At 41.3% G+C, this 19875-nt stretch overlaps 1 protein-coding gene across 1 annotated transcript in view; it reads right to left on the minus strand.

Annotated features, from left to right (window-relative positions):
- Positions 1–19875, minus strand: part of ATG10 (autophagy related 10) — a 267723-nt gene that overhangs the window by 178679 nt on the left and 69169 nt on the right. Inside the window, exon 3 of the mRNA XM_073679166.1 lies at positions 13307–13420. Coding sequence (XP_073535267.1) covers positions 13307–13420 — 114 coding nt within the window. The remainder of the gene's footprint in view (positions 1–13306; positions 13421–19875) is intronic.

Genomic DNA, 19875 nt, shown 5'->3' on the forward strand with positions numbered 1-19875 from the left:
GGGAGGGAATCCCTACAAGTACTAAGGACTGGGAGGAATATGGGACACCTCCTAACAGAAATAGTAGCAGACAGACGAACAAACAAAATAGATAGAACATAGAGGTCCGTAGACCAAGCAAACTAACAGAGTTAGATACAGAGCACAGGCTAGCTAGAAAGTAGATATACAATGAAGTCCAGCAAAGCCAGAAGGGCGGAGCAGGATTAAATAGGCCAACAAAGTCATGTGACCAGCAAAGGAAAGAAAACCTAACTGCAAGGTTCTAACAAGTACACCACCCAGAATTCTCAGTACATTATACACACAGGGCACAGTGTAAGTGAGTACACCCTCCTGTATTCTTAGTATGTTATACATACAGCGCTCAGTGTAAGTGAGTACACCCCCCAGTATTTTCAGTACTTTATATATACAGCACTCATCGTCAGTGAGTACACCCCCTGTATTGTCAGTATGTTATATATACAGCGTTCAGCGTAAGTGAGTACACCCCCTTGCATTCTCAGTATGTTATACATACAGCGCTCAGCGTGAGTACACCCCTGTATTCTCAGTACGTTATACACACAGGGCACAGCGTAAGTGAGTACACCCCCCTGTATTCTTAGTACGTTATACATACAACGTTCAGTGTAAGTGAGTACACCCCCCTGTATTCTCAGTACGTTATATATACGGCGCTTAGCGTGCATGAGTACACCCCCCTATATTCTCAGTCCGTTACATCTACAGCGCTCAGCGTAAGTGAGTACACCCCCCCTGTATTCTCAGTACATTATATATACAGTGCTCAGAGTAAGTGAGTACACCCCCTGTATTCTCAGTATGTTATATATACAGCACTCAGCATAAGTGAGTACACCCCCATGTATTGTCAGCACATTATATATACACAGCGCTCAGCGTAAGTGATTACACCCCCTGTATTCTCAGTACGTTATACATACAGTGCTCAGTGTAAATGAGTACACCACCCTGTATTCTCAGTACGTTATAGACAGCTCTCAGCGTAAGTGAGTACACCCCCTTTATTCTCAGTACGTTATACATACAACGCTCAGCGTAAGCGAGTACACCCCCTGTATTCTCAGTACGTTATACACACAGGGCACAGCGTAAGTGAGTACACCCTCCTGTATTCTTAGTACGTTTACATACAACGCTCAGCCTAAGTGAGTACACCCCCCGGTATTTTCAGTACTTTATATATACAGCACTCATCGTCAGTGAGTACACCCCCTGTATTGTCAGTATGTTATATATACAGCGTTCAGCATGAGTACACCCCCCTGCATTCTCATTACATTATATATACAGCGCTCAGCGTAAGTGAGTACAACCCCCTGCATTCTCAGTACGTTATACATACAGCGCTCAGCGTAAGTGAGTATACCCCACTGTATTCTCATTACGTTATATATACAGGGCTCAGAGTAAGTGAGTACACCCCCTGTATTCTCAGTACGTTATACACACAGCGTGAGTACACCCCCCTGTATTCTTAGTATGTTATACATACAGCGCTCAGAGTAAGTGAGTACATCCCCTGTATTCTCAGTACGTTATATATACAGAGCTCAGTGTGAGTGCACCCCTTGTATTCTCAGTACGTTATACACACAGCGCACAGCGTGAGTACACCCTCCTGTATTCTCAGTATGTTATACATACAGCGCTCAGCGTAAGTGTTACATTATTGGCAGCTTTGTTAGTCCATCGACTGCATACTTGTGCCCTAAGACCGGACAATCCCTTTAAGCTCAATCCTCGCCTATCTATCCTGATTGGTTGCTATATGTTACACCCATGATTGAAGGTGATTGGTGCCTATTTGTGTTAAAACAAGATCTCATGGATATGTTTGACATACTATGACTAAAGGTGCTCAGTGCACCAGAAATGCATCAGTTTTTTAATTTCTCCCCTATTTTTCTTTGTTTTTAATGGAATAAATAAAGCTATTTTTTATTAATTCTTACTGGATGGATGAGCTGAATATCTTTCCTTTTTGCCCTCGCCTATCTAGCCTGATTGACAGCTCCTCAGTGTTCCGTCTCCTTCTGCTGAGATCTCAAACGGTTACAAGCTGCAGCTGTCAGTCAGACTGGGTGGGCAGACATTGAATACACTTGGACTCAAGATCTATTTCATTCTACAGCTTTACTGAAACCTGAATGGATCATTATTAATGTCTCATTCAGTCAAAGAAGTCTATATAATAATGAATCAAACTTAGAATGTAAAATCTGGTAACAGATGCCATAAATCAACAGTATAAGTGAAAACAAGAATTTTTCAATATATCTTAGAGAAATCTGCTTCCTTCTCCTTCTGGACTGACCTTTCACTAGTAAAATCTGTCTTCATTGAAGACAGATTTTCTAATTACTGAAGTCAGAATTTATAAAATTCTACAAGAAGGCAACAAGGATGAGGAAGGAGGAGTGCTAGAGAGAAAGAAACAGACAAATTCACTTGAAACAACAGTTATGCTTTATATAACTAAAATAAATTGTTTTCATTGTATTTTTATTTTATAGCATTATTTTATTTACAGTGGCATGTAAAAGTTTGGGCACCCCTGCTCAAAATTACTGTTATTGTGAACAGTTACAGGGGTTTTCCCACGAACAAAAGTACATTTTAATCAATAGATCTTGGAATAATAATAAGTTCCACAATTGGATGTGTTTAAACTAAATGTTCCTGTGCTGAGATAATCTTATAAATGTGCCCCTGCTGTGTACTGTGTAATGGCTGTGTCTGACCGTACAGGAACATGGTCTGATCATACCACATCTCCTGGGCAGAGGGGAAAGCAGAAGAGTATACTGGCAGGGAAATGTTTTACTAGTACTAGGAACTAACCATGCAAACTTTTGCATTGGGCCATTTTCCTTATTGCAATTTTTAAAATGTAAATGATGAAAATATTTCTTTTTCTATAAAATACAAAGGAAATGTGTAATCTTTAACTTTAGGCCTTTTAGAGATCTGCTTAACTGTTCACAATAACAGTAATTTTGACCAGGGGTGGCCAAACTTTTACATGCCACTGTTATTGTTAATTTTTAATATTTTTAAATTTAGTTAGTAAATTTATTTTTTTATGAATATACAGTGTATGCCATAACAGAGACTTATAGTGAACAGCTCTAAAGATCTCTGCTCAGCCCTAAATGGCAGGAAGGTAAAAAGATATCAGACGATGAGTTAATGAGACAAGATCAGTTTTCTCTAACTTGAGCCATTAGTGCTATAATACAGCTGTCAATCACAGTCATCCTCCAGCAGTTTATTGAAGGGGCAACACTTCTGGGCCCCAACATAACAAAAAGAAACTTTAACAGTAAGAGGCTGATTCATTTAAGCTAAATTCCTGGTAAACTACAACCCCTGGCAAAAATTATGGAATCACCGGGCTTGGAGGATGTACATTCAGTTTAATGTTGTTGATAAAAAGCAGATCACAGACGTGGCACAAAATTAAAGTCATTTCAAATGGCAACTTTAGGGCTTTAAGAAACACTAAAAGAAATCAAGATAAAAAATGTGGTACTCAGTAAGGGTAATTTTTTTCAGACCAAGCAGAGGGAAAAAATTATGGAATCACTAAATTCTTAGGAAAAAAATATGGAATCATGAAAAACAAACACACAAAAGAACACTCCAATACATTCACTAGTATTTTGTTGCACCACCTCTGGCTTTAATAACAGCTTGCAGTCTCTGAGGCATGGACTTAATGAGTGACAAACGGTACTCTTCATCAGTCTGGCTCCAACTTTCTCTGATTGCTGTTGCCAGATCAGCTTTGCAGGTTGGAGCTTTGTCATGGACCATTTTCTTCAACTTCCACCAAAGATTTTCAATTGGATTGAGATTCGGACTATTTGCAGGCCATGACATTGACCTTATGTGTCTTCTTTCAAGGAATGTTTTCACAGTTTTTGCTCTATGGCAAGATGCATTATCATCTTGAAAAATGATGTCATCATCCCCAAACATCCTTTCAATTGATGGGATAAGAAAACTGTCCAAAATATCAATGTAAACTTGGGCATTTATTGAAGATGTAATGACAGCCATCTCCCCAGTGCCTTTACCTGACATGCAGCCCCATATCATCAATGACTGTGGAAATTTGCATGTTCTCTTCATGCAGTCATCTTTATAAATCTCACTGGAACGGTACCAAACAAAAGTTCCAGCATCATCACCTTGCACAATGCAGATTCGCGATTCATCACTGAATATGACTTTCATCCAGTCATCCACAGTCCACGATTGCTTTTCCTTAGCCCATTGTAACCTTGTTTTTTTCTGTTTAGGTGTTAATGCTTTTGTTTAGCTTTTCTGTATGTAAATCCCATTTCCTTTAGGCGGTTTCTTACAGTTCGCTCACAGACATTGACTCCAGTTTCCTCCCATTCGTTACTCATTTTTTTTTGTGCATTTCCTGTTTTGGAGACATATTGCTTTACGTTTCCGGTCTTGACACTTTGATGTGTTCCTTGGTCTACCAGTATGTTTGCCTTTAACAACCTTCCCATGTTGTTTGTATTTGATCCAGATTTTAGACACAGCTGACTGTGAACAACCAACATCTTTTGCAACATTGCGTGATGAATTACCTTCTTTTAAGAGTTTGATAATCCTCTCCTTTGTTTCAATTGACATCTCTTGTGTTCGGAGCCATGATTCATGTCAGTCCACTTGGTGAAACAGCTCTCAAAGGTGTGATCACTCCTTTTTAGATGCAGACTAACGAGCAGATCTAATTTGATGCAGGTGTTAGTTTTGGAAATTAAAATTTACAGGGTGATTCCATAATTTTTTCCTGAGAATTGAGTGATTCCATAATTTTTTCCCTCTGCTTGGTCTGAAAAAAATTACCCTTACTGAGTACCACATTTTTTATCTTGATTTCTTTTAGTGTTTCTTAAAGCCCTAAAGTTGCCATTTGAAAAGACTTTAGTTTTGTGCCATGTCTGTGATCTGCTTTTTTTCAACAACATTAAACAACTGAATGAACATCCTACAAGCCCGGTGATTACATAATTTTTGCCAGGGGTTGTATAAAGCCCAAGGAATGCTACAGGTAGTCACACATTCTGCAATGAAAATGTGTCCATCCAAATCAGACATCTCCAGAGCAGGGGGTGCACATTGCAAGGCATGTCCAGTCTGGTCAACAACAGCGATTTCTGAGTGATAAACCCCCTTAAAGACATTCATATGGCATGACAGGGCATATGATTGTGGTTTGTTCTGTTGATATAATATTCTGATTAAATACTACCTAAATATATTTAAGCTTCAATAGCAGAGTCAGCCCATAGCGAAGGGTGGTGCCATTTTGGAAAAAAAATCTGTGCCTTTCTTCCAACCCTATACAACCCCTTTATATAAAACAATACCTATAAAGTGTACCTGGATAATGGCATTAGCCAGTTTGCATCAAAAATCAATAAACCTGCAAAAGAAGTAGATGTACGAGACAATGTAACACCATAGTAAAAAAATACACTGTATATATTTCCTTAATTAATAGATAGTTAAAATATCATCTATTAGAAAAGCACAGACATAAAAATTGGTGGGTAGAACAGGAAAGGACCAGATTCATAAGTAATAAATCCTTCATATACAATAAAGAACTCCTTTAAAGTACCACTCTAGCGTTATATATTTCCCAATCTGTTACCTATCAGTAATTTATGTTACGTGTGCACATTAAAATACTTACCGGTTGCTGTCTTCTACCATTTCCAGTGCTGCTCCAGTCCTCTGCTTGATAATTTGACTATTGTTGCGACCAACAGCGTTTCTGTGTGGACCGAAACACTTTTTCAATGTAAGTCTATCTATGAGTCTGAAACCGAGGTTCTCACAAACGTACAATATGAAAGAAACTAATGGTCACAGTATGAATCGGTAAGAAAGAGCTGTGGTAACTGTCACGGTTCCACCCCTCACTGTGTCTGGGACGCAGTTGCTGACAGCTCAGCCTTCCAATCTTGTACAGGGGCGTGCTGGAGCTATCAGTACTGTGATTGACAGCTCGACCATCCAATCTGGTACAGGGGCATGCAATAGCTCAGTGTGGTGATTGACAGCTCGGCTGTCCAATCTGAGACTGGGAGGCACTGGCTATCTTCAGGTGTTCATTATCCCAGGTGAATGCCTGGCTACTTAACTGAGCTGTTTGTCCCAGATCTCTGCCAGACATACATTCAGCTAGTGTGTGGCCTGTTCTCAGTGCCTTGAGTTCTGTTTATTGATCTTCTGCTGCCTGACCTTGGACCTTGTTCAGACCATCCGTCTGTTTAACCTCTTCTGCTCTGATCTGCTTTCCTCCTGGTATTCTGATCTATGGAACATTACCTGACTACTCTTTGCCTCTTCCCTCTGTTTATGATGTACCCTCCTGGCTTTGACTACGGACTCCTTGACTATCCCGTCTCACCGCCTGGCTGTGAAAAGTGACTCAGCGTCACAGTAACATGATGAGGAGAGGGACTGGAGCAGCGCTGGAAACGGCAATAAGAGAACGATAAGTAGTTTAATACCTACACTGAACATACATTACTGACAGCAAACAAATGGTAAAAATAAAAAAAAATGCTGGAATGGTACGTCAACTCCTTCCCGACAGGGCAATTTTCCATTTTTGTGTTTTCTATTTTCCTCCCTTTTTTCCAAGAGCCATAACTTTTCTATTTTTTCTGTCGACATAACCGTGTGAGGGCTAGTATTTTTGCAGGACAAGTTCTACTTCTGAATGACATCATCCATTTTATCATGTGCTGTACTGGAAAGCAGGAAAAAAATTCCAAGTGCAGCAAAATAGCAAACAACGCACAATTACACAATATTTATTTATCGATTTATTTTTTTACTGTAAAAATGACCTGTCAATATGAGTTCCCGAGTCAGCAGATTATGCAGATACCAAACATGCATAGGTTTTATTTTAAGTGGAGAGAAAAAAATTTTGTAAACAAAAAAATTTGGCTTGTGCCGTCATTTTCCGAGAGCCATAACGTTTTCAATTTTCTGGATTTGGACCTGTGTGGGGGATTGTTTATTGCGCGCCGAGACAATGTTTTTATTTTTATCACTTTGTGGTAGATATGATGTTTTGATCACTTGTTCTTATACTCTCCTGCATTGTTGCGGCAACTGAAAAAACGCAATTCTGGCATTTTGATTTTTTTCTACGTCGTTTACCAATCAGATTAACTTGCTTTATATTTTATATTCTGACAGATCAGACTTTTAGGAACACAGCGATACCAAATATGAGTATTTTTAAAAAATAGATATTTCTTAATTTTTAATGGAGTAAAGGGGGTGATTTGAACTTTTACATTTATTTTTTTTTTCATATTTTTTAAAACTTTTTTTCACTTTTCCCTTTATTTTTTAGTCCCCTCAGGGGACCTGAAGCTGCGATCTTCTGATCACTTGTACTATACATGGCAATGCATCAGCACCACTACATCTAGAGAAAATCACGGTCTCCTATGAACGCCAGCCACGGGCTGGATTTCACAGGAGTACCATGATGATAGGCACAGGGGTCTTCAATAGACCCCTGGCTGTCTTGGCAACCCATCGGTGCCCTGCGATCACATCACAGGTGCATTGTTGGTCACATGGAATGACGCGCCCACCTGGCGGCACGTATTAAATGCCGCTGTCAGAGATTGACAGCAGCATTTAACAGGTTAACAGCCGCAGGTAGCTCCACCCATGGCTATTAGAGGCAGATGATGGCTGAATAATACGGCCATCCTCTGCCGGGAAAGATGCGGGCTCAGCGTGTGAGCCTGCATCAAAGCGAGGGAGCCAGAATATGACGTACCAGTACATCGTATGTCGGTAAGGAGGTAAGGAATAGTCTCCACATAACATATAACTATATTAAAACATAAGACCAGTAAATGTGAATAAAATCCAAAGGCAAGTGGTCATAAAAATGTCTTCAGCTGGTCAGAGAAAACGTGGACATATGATGCATGAGACACAAAGAAAAGAAGAAAGAAAGAGAAAATTCACATACAGCAACACTGGTCCAAAAATGCATAAATAAATAATGAGTAAAAAGATGGTCCCCAGCCTTTATTACATTGACAGCCACATTCAGGTCTGATAGATTGCCGCAAGTCACACTTAGTGGGACCCCTACCACTTACACCAGGGGTGAGCAATACATTTTTCCAAGGGGCTGAACCAGCACGTTGAAATTAATTCTGTTCATTACTAACATTAACAGCAGGCGCAATCTATTGATATCATTGTGCCTGCTGTGCTGAGAGACTTAGTCGTACAGGTTGAATGGTGGAAGACAGAGCCGACGACTCCCTCCTTCACTCTTATATTCAACTGTATCTGCATCACAAGGGTGCAGATACCGGTCAAATCAATACGTCGGTACAATTGCTTCCAGCCCCTTTGCTGTACTGGGAGTGAGCCAGATAGAAACAGTCAAAAGCCCGGATGGGACCTGCGGCCCGTAGCTTGCCCAGATCTGACTTACACCATAGTAACACCAAGAGCCCCAAAGTCTTGATACAATGACAGCTAAAGCTTCCACACAGAATGCACACCGAAATCTTGTGCCCCACTCCTTTACAGGCTTTATACTTACATACTTACATCCCGGGGTTCCAACTTTACTCCCTCTCCGTATTCTTACATCAAGCACATTCACCTCACTATCGCACCCAGCTTCAAGCACCCTTCAAAATGGCAGCATCATCCGATCTCCAGTTTACTATTCTTATCCCCTCCCCACTAGTATACAAGCACCCAAATCTGCTCTTCTGTTCAGGGTTACTCACAAAAGTCACCACCTGGAGACCTTCTCTTCATGGTTGTTTGTTAAACCTGGTGCTAAAGCTTCAAGCTGGCAGGCCGCTACGAGCCACACAACATGGGCCCACGAGCCACACAACATGGGCCCATGAGCCACAAGTGGCCACCGAGCTACAGGTTGAGGACTCCTATCTGTTCACTCACCACACACACCTAACGCTGGTTAGGTGTGTGTCAGAGGCTTCAAGTAGCAATGGGAAGGGTCATGGCTTTGAAAGGGAACTCATCAGCACATTTTTACATATGGAAGTAATGTTTGGATGCATAGTCACTTGTTCCCCCCAAAAATATTATACCTTAATCGTAGAGATCTAAATCGACAATCCACGATATTTCTAAGAGTAGAAGTTATAATCAAATCAGTCTGGAAGTGCATTAGGGGTGTGCCAAAGCATTTGGACTGCTTCTTCAAGGAACATACCCCAGTGCACCTCCAGCCAGATTGGCCTATAAGCCTCCATGCAAGATGCCTCATGACTGACACATTAAGCATATTATATATGTGGTTTTTGTACATGTGTATTTAAAATCTAAATAGTAATAAATCACACATAAACAGAAAATATTCACCAAGAACTCTGTGTGCAATAATTTTTCTTAATAAAGATAATATCGCAGCACAGACCACATGCTGGCTCTTTACATTTGCTAATAGAACATGTACTCTGGGCTGCAAAGCCATAATTTTATGTTTCATGTTCAGCCCCAGCTAGTAAATAGTTTATTTGTTAGCAATCCATACCAAAACCTATTTCACTGACACAGATAATCAGCTCTGTAAGGTCACAACGCTACAAAATGTGGATAAAGAAAAATATTTTCAGGAGGTCAGAAAAGTCAGCATTTTAAGCTCTCCCTCCAGCTCGATTGTAAATATGCTTTGATTTACTTATTGTTGTCACTGTCACTCAAGCATATTCTTTGGGGGAAATTTAACAGAATTTGAAGGAGAGATCAAAGTCTGAGTCAAAGGAAGATCATTGCTTCCAACCTCCGAGGACAAACTGAAGAGTAGGGAGGGAAACGATGGCACGTTCACAATGTAGCTTCAAACTAATGTTTATCCAACAGAACACGGAAAAGCACAAGCTACAAGCAATTAGGGACGTTTCTGAAAAGAGATAAAAAAAGAGAAAAGGGCAAATATCAAGCAAGCAATTTGCCATTCATTGTATGACTCCTACAAAGCAAACGGAGTAGAGGCAAATATCACTATAGATTTTAAGGTGAACTTAACAGAATAATTAAAGGGGTGTTAAAAGTTTATAAGTGCGTACAAATGAAAAATCAAGCAACTTGGTAATTTACCCCTTATTATAAATCCTCTCTGAGTTTGTTTGTTTCCTAGGTTCTTGGCCACCCCCGCAGTTCTATCCTGGCCACTTATCTAGGCTTGAAGCGCGTGGTGCAAGCAGGCTCTATGCTTTACCGCTCTGAGCTGGACCAGCTGCAATATCCCTGTGCTGCTCCCACGCTGCAGATGCAAGACTTTCTCTGATAGCAGCCTGTGAGAGAGCACAGTTCACACCAGCAGCACAACCTTGCCACCGGTCTAAACTGTCAATCTTCAGGAGCACACCGCCCCCCTGACAAAGCAGGAAGCAAGGGCCGAGAGTCGTGTGCTCCTGAAGCTGCAACTTGAGACAACCCTTTTAGCTAACAAAATAGCTGCATATTTCTACTTAGGGGACATTCTTTTGTCTTCACCTTTTTCAATGGCTTAGCTAATGCTAAAATTATTACACTTATAGAAGTCAATCATATTGACAATATGAACAGATGTTGAGTTATAGACAAGAGGTCTCCTAGAAGCCATGCATATGAGAAGTGAAGCAAGAGTCCGTAAAGAAGAAGAGAAAGGAACAAGTTTCTCAACGTCTACTATTTTCGGCTTTACAATTTAAAAGGGTTCGCCGGGGAATACTGACAAAGTATGATAAGTAAAATCGTATATTAGGGAGAAGTATTCTAGAGAATGCAAAAAAAACATTTTTTTCTAGTAATGGTGCTGCTAAAAGCCATAATCTGTGTCTGGAATTGCAGCTCAATCTGATATACTTTACTAAGAATGAGCGGTCACTAATCAATGTGATGAAGCAGTGGTGTTCCAGTCCATCACACTACTTACATCCGGTCGTTGCTGAAGCTGGTAACAACTTATCGTGAGGGTGCCAAGCAGACACGGACTGCTAACCTGCCTTATCGGGCAGATGCTCGGTGGGCTGGTCTGTTAGGTCATAAAATGGGCTGCCTGGCTACTGTTGTCAGAGTACCATTGTGTATCAGTGAGTCATGCATTCTGTGTGGAGTCTGAGGTTATCTGCTTATCTACTTATCTTGATGGTGGGTAAATAAACAAATGACTGGACAACTCAGAGTTCTAAGAGTTTAGGATGGGCAATCCAGACACAGATTTGACTTTGAAACGCTAGTCTTGTATATTGTGCACTAATTAATAGCTTATAATGCCTCTAACTGCAGAGTTTGCTCTGAAGAGTTTGTCATTGTCAGAATAGTCATTCACACAGGTATCATTCCTCCAGTATTCACTGGGAAAATGCTAATATGGTTACAAAATGACAGTGTTCATGAAGCAGAGCTGGGCTGTGTTAAGGTGGCAAGGGTTCCAGAAGTGACAAGGTGCCGGGCTGAGACCCTGCAAATCTAAGTATCTGTATATACACACATTGCACAGTACCACCTGTCCTGTATATATACACTGCACAGTACCTCTTCTCCTGCCCTGTATATATACACTGCACAGTACCACTCCTCCTGTCCTGTATATATACACTGCACAGTTCCACTTCTCCTGTCCTGTGTATATACACTGCACAGTACCACTTCTCCTGTCCTGTGTATATACACTGCATAGTACCAGTCCTCCTGTCCTGTATATACACTGCACAGTACCACTCCTCCTGTCCTGTATATATACACTGCACAGTACCACTCCTCCTGTCCTGTATATATACACTGCACAGTACCACTTCTCCTGCCCTGTATATATACATTGCACAGTACCACTCCTTCTGTCCTGTATATATACACTGCACAGTACCACTCCTCCTGTCCCGTATATACGCTGCACAGTACCATTTCTCCTGCTCTGTATATATAGTATACACTGCACAGTACCACTTCTCCAGTCCTGTTGTCAGAGAGACGTCAATATTGGTTTAGTATTTTCAATATTACTATGGCCAAATAAAAATAAATATTGGAAAACCTGTTTAAATTGATTATCCCAAGTAATCCTCTCTCCTCTGGATAGGGGACAACTGTCCAATCGCTCTGAGATCCGACTGTTGGGATCCCATGATCCCGAGAATCGGAGCTCTGTAGAGCACCATGTAAATGGAGCTGTGGTCGATCATACGCACTATGGCGCCATTCACATGCAGCTATTCAAATAACTACTTTTAGGAGAGTGAGGAGCACGACAAAGTAAAGCAAAATTCACTGATCGGGGGTAATGAGTGTTAGGGTACGTGCACATGATCAGTAATTGATGCGGATTGCATGCAGCATACTTGCGCTGAGTTCAATAAGCAACGGCCAGATGTTACAGCATAGTGGATGGGATTTGTAGAAATCCCATGCCCACTATGCATCTCCGTGCACCTGCGGATCATCTGCGGACACGGATATGTGGCGCATCTTTCCAGACCGCAGCATGTCAATTTCTCTTTTCTCTTCTCCGCAAGAGAAATTATATCAGTGCAATGTATAGGATGCGGTGGATCCGCATGGTTCAATAAACACATGCGGATTCACCTGCGTGCAGCGCTTTGGACGCAGCATAAACTATGAGCATAAAGTATGCTGTTTTCAAAGCGCTGCCAATACCAACCATGTGCATATACCCTTAAAGTATGTGGGCTGGTGGGATTTGTGTGGCAGGGCTGCTTTTTTGACCCAGTCCGGCCCTGGTGCCAGGTGTCAGCCCCCAAACAATTTGACTTGATGACCTCTGCTGAGGATAAGCCAACAATATCTGAACAGTCGAAAGCTGCTTTAAATACCAGACACATGTCAATGGCACTGCTTCTATCTATCGATGCTAGGAATATGGGTATATTTTACCTCTACAGTTTCCCTTCTGTTCTCAAAAACTCTGTATGAGTATGTGCCATAGGGACTTTGTGTGCCTCCATAAAGTCTTCTGTACAAGGTTCTATTGTGCACATGAAGCCTTGGATAGACATTAAATATAGTGCTTAGCTACTTAGGGGACCCTCACATGTCCAAACCTGTAAATCTTCTGTCCAGAATAAGTCTGCCTTACAATACAAGTACCTTTCATGCTCAGAACTATAGTTAACATTTATTCCCCTCTGATATGGATGAAGTCACACTAGTGGAAAGTCATTGCATGCACTCACCTACAAATACTAACTGATAATAAATACAGACTCACCTCAAAAATAACGGTGGATGACTTCTCACCTTCCTGCTCATGCTTCCTCCCATGATGTGATTCAATATCTCTTTTCTGGTAGCAAGTCTTACTCAGATATCCTTCCTCACTTCCCTGCATCCAAAAGACGAAGAACATGCACCACAAAAATTGGTTATTCTCTGTTTTCTGGTGGCGTGCACATATTTTATGTAACATACAGAACTCATAAAAGATAAAAAATTAGAGTTGCACATAAAATACATAAGGAAGGGATGTATATATCATACATGCCGCCTACTGATCTGGTGTCACCGTATATTATGACACCCCACATCATAATCCAAGGAGTAGGAACAGTGCGACTTTTATTTGTGAAGGTGTTCCAATGACCACAAGCCATCGAACTCACTATCATGATCCAGAGCGAGCCAGCAATGGATGGTGAAATGGAGGTCTAAACTCTTCTTTAATGAGTCCTGATTTTGTCTTGGATGCTATTATACCCAAAGATTGGTTTGGAGATCAAGTGGACAATGCCATAAAGAGGCCTTCGTGAGGAAACGTCACACAAGTCCTACTCCTGGGATTATGGTGTGGGGTGTCAAAATGTATGGTAGCTGGACCCTTCTAATCTTCATTCCAGGTACTCTAACAGCTTGGCGTTACATTGACTTGGTCGTGGAAGCAGTGGTACCGACTTTTATCCAATGTGTCACAGAATCCTTTTTTCAACAAGACCACATGGCGCTAATGTGAGTAGCCTGATTGCCCTAAAGGTGCTACCATGGCCTGCAGGGTCTCCGGACTTGTCTGCCTTTGAGTACCTCAGGAATGTCATTGGTTTCCAATTACAAAGAGAGCTGACAGCATCAGATCTTGATGATTTGTGTGGCCAAGTAGATGCAAAGTGGAACAACATTCCTCAGGCAACCATTAATAACCTCACTGATAGCATGCAACGGCGTGTAAGTGCATGTAGTATATATAGTGAATACTGAATAAATCAAGATGGTTAGAAAATCTTGTTTGTTTTTTCTTAATTTGCATATCATTAACATTTCTATTCATCCTGTGATTTCTATGATTCCACAATTTTTCCTTTTTGGTGTTGCAAATCAAATGTTGAGGAGTGTAAGTAATTGTAATAAGTAATTGTATCTATGTATAGTTAGTTATTATGCAGCATCTAATGTAGGTTTGCTATGTAAGGTGATAATTCAAAGACCAAACCCATCCCTGATGATGAAAACAATGTTTCCAAAACGCGTGGGACTGCTTTTTGGTCTGTGCCTCAACACATGGAGCCACCTTCACATCACGCAATGCTGCATCTGGAACTCCAGTGTTAAATGCAAAGAGAGCTTCCTTTCTGAGAGAGCGCTTCCAGCTGGTGCACTCCTCAACGAAACGAGGACTTGTTAAGACACTTTATCTCACTTGGATTTTGGCAAATAGCAGACAGAAGATACTTTCTTGAAAATTGAACACTTGACTAGAGTAACTTGAAATGCAAGGACAAATTGGATGCTATACTGAGGTCAGTTTACATGGTTTTATAAATGTGTATTGAAATTTTAAGACTGTATATGTGTAGTAATTCTGCTTTTCTAAAGTCTTGACCTATATTACCTCAACGATGGGTGTTGAATGTGGTGGGTAACATTTTTATAAAATTATTTAAATCATTGGGTTTTTTGTAACATACAGGAGGTGCAAAAATTGTTTATATACAATTTCATTCAGTTAAATTCTCTGCGCATTTGATGGATTGATGCATTCTATTAGTAACATTTGTGACTAAATGATAGAAGCACCAGTTGAGGTTTTATCTTGAAATGTTTTACATAATAATATGCATAAATGTACAGTAAATTTTCTATTGACATTTCTGTAAATATTATAAGCATCACATTCAGCTACCAGGACCTGACAAAGATAAGTGTCGCTACCAATGGAAACAATATCGCAGTGCCAATTCAATTTCATAACAAAAACTGGGTGGAGAACAACAGTCCTCAATGACTTATAATTGTATCTGAAGTTCGGCAATATTCTTTCCATCAGAGGCAAAGACCGAAACTCCTGATAGACCCACCAACGCAGATATGAACTGAGCCTTATACAGTACTATGCCCCAGTTGATGCAGATCATCATTAGACACACTTTAAGCGCCTCATATATATGTAGCATGGTCTTCCTTACTGAAACTGGGCTTCTTACACCTTAAAGGGGTTGTCCGGTCAAAAGTGATAAATCTGTAGTCACTCTGTGTGACTGCAGGGTTATGAATCCCCCCAGTGCACGCACTGTGTACTGCGGGGATTCACCAGTTTCAAACCCAGGACCGGAGGGTATGTAGGAGTTATACAAATCCCTGGCCAGTCGGCGCTGCCTCGCTCCATATACTTGTCCACACTGCAGGCTGGATAGGCATAGTAAGAAAACCGGCGGCCCAGGCTACAATCCATTTGTTCGGTGGTCAGGGGGCAACGGGCGGCTATATGGCCTTGGCCATGAAACCTTCAGTATAGAATATCTCCTGCAGAGACCTTGGGCATTACCTCCCCCACCCCTTTGGACCTTGGACTCCCTACCCCTTTTTGGGCCTCGGCCCCCTGGTGAGTTCCCCAGTACGGGGATGCAACAACGCCCGGCTTCCTCAAGGAACTCTCGACCACCTAGTACCTTTCTACTAGGCCCACTATATCATCTGCATTTTGGGGGTCCCCCTGGGCAACCCAGGCCTGTACCGACCTGGGTAGGGAGTGTATAAATCTGTCAATTAAGACACGCTCCAATATCTGGGCTGGAGTGGAGGACTCCGGCTGTAGCCACTTCTGTACCAGATGCAGCAGATCGAACATTTGGGAATGAGGGTGTTTATCACCGCAATACGCCCAGTGGTGGACCCTTTGAGCTCGGACAGACATAGTCACCACTGTGCAAGTATCTAAGTTTTTAGTTTGGAATATTTATTTATTTATTTATTTTACTCACTTATATAGCGCTTTACAGACACTATGAATATTCCTGGGCATACTGTAAGGTCAGATCATAATAAGCCTTCTGGGGCTTGCCAGTCAAATATGGGGCCAGCCCCTAAGCCCACTGCTCCTGGGGCAGCCTCTCCTGCTCTGCTACCCTTTCAAACACAGTCAACATGATTAGTGATAACAAAAATTCTCCATTAAATGTCACTTGCTTAACCCAGCAGGAAGTATGGCGGTGTCTAAAAATCACTAAAGTTGACAAATCCCCGGGCCCGGATGGGATATACCCGCGAGTACTGCAGGAATTAAGTAACGGCATAGATAGACCATTATTTTTAATCTTTAAAGATTCCATAATAACAGGGTCTGTACCACAAGACTGGCGTATAGCAAATGTGGTGCCAATATTCAAAAAGGGGACAAAAACTGAACTTGGAAATTATAGGCCAGTAAGCTTAACCTCTAGTGTGGGTAAAATCCTGGAGGGTTTCCTAAGAGATGCTATACTAGAGTATCTGAAGAAGAATAACCTCATGACCCAATATCAACATGGGTTTACGAGGGACCGTTCGTGTCAAACTAATCTGATCAGTTTTTATGAGGAGGCAAGTTCTGGACTGGACCAAGGAAATGCAGTGGATGTTGTGTATATGGACTTTTCAAAAGCTTTTGATACGGTTCCACACAAAAGGTTGATACATAAAATGAGAACAATGGGGATAGGGGAAAATATATGTATGTGGGTTAAGAATTGGCTCAGTGATAGGAAATAAAGGGTGGTTATTAATGGAAAACACTCAGACTGGGTCTCAGTTAACAGTGGGGTACCACAGGGGTCAGTATTGGGTCCCCTTCTTTTTAACATATTTATTAATGACCTTGTAGGGGGCATACAGAGTAATATTTCAATATTTGCAGATGACACTAAACTCTGCAGGGTAATCAATACAGAGGAGGACAATTTTATATTACAGGAGGATCTATGTAAACTAGAAGCTTGGGCTGATAAATGGCAAATGAGCTTTAATAGGGATAAATGTAAGGTAATGCACTTGGGCAAAATGTATAATTACTGTATATGCTTAATTGTAAAACACTGGGCAAAACTGTAACTGAAAAAGACCTGGGTGTATTGGTGGACGACAAGCTCACGTTTAGTGGCCAGTGTCAGGCAGCTGCTGCAAAGGCAAATGAAATAATGGGATGCATTAAAAGAGGCATAGATGCTCATGAGGAGAAGATAATTTTACCTCTATACAAGTCACTAGTGCGACCACACTTAGAATACTGTGTACAGTTCTTGTCTCCGGCGTATAAGAAAGACATAGCTGAACTAGAGCGGGTGCAGAGAAGAGCGACCAAGGTTATTAGAGGACTGGGGGGTCTGCAATACCAAGGCAGGTTATTACACTTGGGGTTATTTACTGTGGAAAAAAGAAGGCTTAGGGGTGATCTTATTACTATGTACAAGTATATGAGGGGACAGTACAAAGACCTTTCTACGGATCTTTTTACTCTGAGGCCAGAGATGGGGACAAGGGGACATCTTCTACGTCTGGAGGAAAGCAGGTTTAATCATAATCACAGACGGGGATTCTTTACTGTAAGAGCAGTGAGACTATGGAACTCTCTGCCCCGCATGATGTTGTAATGAGTGATTCACTATTAAAATTTAAGAAGGGCATGGATGCCTTTCTTGAAAAGTATAATTTTACAGGTTATATATACTAGATTCCTTGATAGGGCGTTGATCCAGGGAACTAGTCTGATTGTCGTATGGAGTCGGGAAGGAATTTTTTTCCCCAATGTGGAGCTTAGTATTTGCCACATGGGTTTTTTTGCCTTCCTCTGGATCAACATGTTAGGCTATGGGTTGAACTAGATGGACTTAGTCTTCCTTCAACCTTAAAAACTATGTTACTATGTAAATAGGCTTCCACATCATCTCTCGGGAACATTTTTTGCATCGCTCATCTTACTGCTTTCCGGACGTATGTGTCGTCATCACCTGGTCTTGGGGGTGAGGGGATGCTGGCCTCCCACGAACCGCCTCTGTCAACAACTCAATCTGTTGCTGCTGTTGTTGGTACTGGTCCTGTTGCTGCTGCTGTAGGTGCTGCTGCTGCTGTTGTTGAATCTGTTGCATCAACAGCTTACTCATCTCCTGGTGTGCCAGTTGTCACTGCTGTTGGGCCATCTATTGCTGTTGTTGGGCCTTCACAAGGTGGTTAAGCAGATCCTCCATGGTGTCTGACTCTGCCTCCTGGTTTCTCTTGTAGTAGTCACACTTGTTCGCTGGGAATGCTGCCCGCACTTTTAACACCACCTGTGGTAGAATCGCTCACTCGGCTGAGCATGGAGGTAGAATACTGTCTCTTTAAATTTTCTGTTGGGTTATTAAATGGCATAAACCAAACCAATGTAGAGTTCATAAAAATAAACACAGCCCATCTGGCATAACGGACAGCAAAACAAAATAAGAAAATCTCCAGCAAAGTCCTTGCAACGGCCGGGGCCCAGCCACTCAGGATAAGCAAAAACCACACACTTTAGATTAGCACAGATCAGATACTGAACCAACTCCTGAGTCAAAGGGCTGGTTATTTATAGCCAAGACCACACCCTGGGGTAGAGATATGGTGAATGGCTTCCTGCCCACATTATGGCCATTCACATCAAACATGCCCTTTTAGAAGGCTGGTTAACCCTCTCTGCACCTACTATGCAGGAGAAAACTTCCATGTTTCACATCACTGAAGCTAATGGTCTCAGTGAAACATATCTCCCCTCCCGTATTCTGCCAGTGACTTTGTCACAATATACACACACAAACACACACACACAGTACCATGGTGTAATTAATCATTGTAGGATGCACCTAAGTTAAGTCTTGTGATGTGCATCAACTGGGGACATAGAACTGTGTATATATAAGTACCAGCAAGATCTTCTAATATTCTTAGAATTCACTGCACCTAATATTATCTCATATGCAATGAGATATGGCAGCACGGTGGCTCAGTGGTTAGCACTGCAGCTTTGCAGCGCTAGGATCCTGGGTTCAAATCCCACCAAGGACAACATCTGCAAGGAGTTTCTATGTTTGATCAGTGTTTGTGTGGGTTTCCTCCTGGTTCTCCAGTTTCCTCCCACACTTCAAAGACATACTGATAGGGAATCTAGATTGTGAGTCCCAATGAGGACAGTGCCCATAATGTCTGTAAAGCGCTGTGGAATTAATGGTGCTACATAAATGGATAAATAAATTCACATTCCATTCCAGTAATATTTTATAAGAAGAGCTCAACTTTCGGCATTCACCTTATTCTCTATAACTGAAGGTGTACGAAGCATAGTTTTGGTAAATTATGAGCAAACTACATAAACATTTCTATTATCAGTAAAAGTGTTAATCAAATTGTTATATGCAAAAATATAATTTTACACAGATTAGTGATTCATATAGTAAGATAATATTTTCTGAAACAAAGGTCACAAAAAGCCATTGAAGATAAAAACTGCAAAACATCTTCATGACCGGAGCCAATATGTTCCAAAACAACCTAAGAAAATAATATAAATACAGCGTGGTTTAC

Source organism: Phyllobates terribilis, unplaced genomic scaffold, assembly GCF_046119375.1.
Source record: "Phyllobates terribilis strain yellow unplaced genomic scaffold, ASM4611937v1 Scaffold_1__5_contigs__length_1240528914, whole genome shotgun sequence".
Lineage (NCBI taxonomy): Eukaryota > Metazoa > Chordata > Amphibia > Anura > Dendrobatidae > Phyllobates > Phyllobates terribilis.